This window comes from Fopius arisanus, unplaced genomic scaffold, assembly GCF_000806365.1.
Source record: "Fopius arisanus strain USDA-PBARC FA_bdor unplaced genomic scaffold, ASM80636v1 scaffold00567, whole genome shotgun sequence".
Lineage (NCBI taxonomy): Eukaryota > Metazoa > Arthropoda > Insecta > Hymenoptera > Braconidae > Fopius > Fopius arisanus.
This window is the reverse complement of record NW_011888306.1, coordinates 3521-5520: the sequence shown is the minus strand read 5'-3', so window position 1 is coordinate 5520 and position 2000 is coordinate 3521. Positions and strand designations below refer to the sequence as shown.

Below are 2000 nucleotides of genomic sequence, written 5' to 3'. Positions count from 1 at the left end.
CTCAGATTTTTGTTTATCCTTTCAAGTGAATAAATCATTCTGCGAATATTTCTCGCCATTCCTGGATTTCCGGCGTTTTTATTATCATCTGGGGAAGTATATATATGCCATCTACAGGTACAACTACAAAGTACTCAGTACATATGTACAATTGTATGTGTGACGTGCCCAATTGAAAAAAATAGGTACCGGAGTATCTAAATTATTGATAATTCAGTGAAGACGTCGTATTCACTAAATATTAATCGTAAGTACATGAAAAATAGTAAAGATTCTCTAACTCGAGGGATTTGTTTATTTATTATTTTATGTGGAACTCGTGCATTTATATTTAACCTAGAAAATTATTTCTGGAGCCATATGACGGGGAAATTAATTCATTAAAAGAGAATTCGTGGAAGTAAATAGTAATTAACTCTAGGGATTAAAAAAACAATGAAATTACTATTTTTGGGGGAATTTACTGTTAATTTTCGGTTGAGTTAATGATGAAATTATTTATAATAATTACAGATGAGTGCGAAAGAGGCTGTTATCAATGGAGAGGGGTATGTTATCAATATTCTCGTAATTTAATTCCTCAATACACAAAATTAATAATTAAAAACCATAAAAAATGAATATTCATATTTTTTTTCAATAAAAAAATGACAATTGAAGTCGTAATGAAATAAAAATGTAACTTCAATGAATTTCTCACGAATTCCATAATTCCCCATTTCCCAGCAGTCGTATCAACATTCAGGTTTAATTCCCCTGCCAATGACAACACATTCGCATAATTTTTTTCCTCTGTGACCTCTTCAATTATCCCCGGTCACTCTGCACTCATTTTCATCCGCAGCATTTGTTCAACTGAATATCCAGTGGATAACTGGTAGTTTAAGTTTATAAACTAAATGAGAAACTGCGCAGAAAATTGCCTAATTTATTAACTCATTTCTCTCATCAATTTTTCACTGATAAAAATACAATAATTCAGGACAAATCAAGGGTCAGGGGTCGAGATTGAAGTGCATGACATTCGAGTTCTGCTCCATTTTTATCCATTAAAGACGATAACTTGGGGGTAAATGGAGACCATTTTATAGTTTATTTAACAACGCAGAAGTGGTTGCATCGGTTGTTCCAACACTCTTTGTCATGGATACTGTTAAATTTGACGTTTGTGATGATATTGTTACGAGTTTTGTTAAGAAATATAATTATTATCGGTGAGAGAACCCCTCGTAAACAAATCTCCCATTTTCTCTCAAAATTACTCACTCCCAGTGCACCTACTTGATTATTTATAAAAATCATTTATCCGTCTCAAGGAATTGTTTTATTAAATTGTTATTAAATACTAGGTCTGAACCCTCGAAGAAGGCTCTGAAGAAGCAGCAGAAGGAGGCGGAGAAAGCAGCGAAAAAAGCCGCGTATAAATCGCAAACTGTAAGTAATTCTCGGGTAAAAATTAAAAGAGAGGAATGAAATTGTTGTGTTTATGAATTATTGTTTATTCTCGAAGGCACAAGAGCCTGTGGAAAATGCTGAAGACATTTCCCTCGGACGATATGGACAAATGGGGCTGATCCAGAGTTCGGAGAGTCATGGGGAGAGAAAATTCACTGACGTCAAGGATCTACAGCCCAAAATTAAGGACCAGAATGTGTGGGTGAGAGGGCGATTGCACACGAGTCGAGCAAAAGGTATTGATAATTTATCTTCACAATAATTAATGATTTTTATTATTTAATTTTTTTTTTTATTCCTTTAATTTTGATTTTTCTTACAAAAATTCAGATGAATTAATTAATTAACAGTTTTGGTTAGGATTAATAAAGAATTGAAATAAAAAAAATTGTTTGGATAGGAAAGCAGTGTTTCATCGTGATCAGGCAACAGTCGTACACGGTCCAGGGTCTAGCGGCTGTTAATGAGAGGATCAGCAAGCAGATGATTAAATTTATTTCAAAGTAATTTTTTAAATAATTCCATTATTTTGGAGATTGGAGATA

General features: G+C 33.2%; 1 protein-coding gene across 1 annotated transcript; it reads left to right on the top strand.

Annotated features, from left to right (window-relative positions):
* Positions 1-122: 122 nt before the first annotated feature.
* LOC105272987 (aspartate--tRNA ligase, cytoplasmic-like) lies at positions 123-1962 on the top strand. Its single transcript, XM_011315221.1, has 5 exons — positions 123-247; positions 514-548; positions 1350-1434; positions 1511-1691; positions 1856-1962. Exons 2-5 carry the CDS (start codon positions 514-516, stop codon positions 1960-1962), a joined length of 408 nt encoding a protein of 135 aa, XP_011313523.1. The 5' UTR covers positions 123-247.
* The last annotated feature ends 38 nt before the right edge of the window (positions 1963-2000 follow it).

Coding starts and splice junctions, on each gene's coding strand:
- LOC105272987 (XM_011315221.1), top strand. CDS start 514: ATGAGTGCGAAAGAGGCTGTTATCAATGGAGAGGG. Junction 1,435..1,510: donor CCGCGTATAAATCGCAAACT/GTAAGTAATTCT, acceptor TTATTCTCGAAG/GCACAAGAGCCTGTGGAAAA. Junction 1,692..1,855: donor GCACACGAGTCGAGCAAAAG/GTATTGATAATT, acceptor TTGTTTGGATAG/GAAAGCAGTGTTTCATCGTG.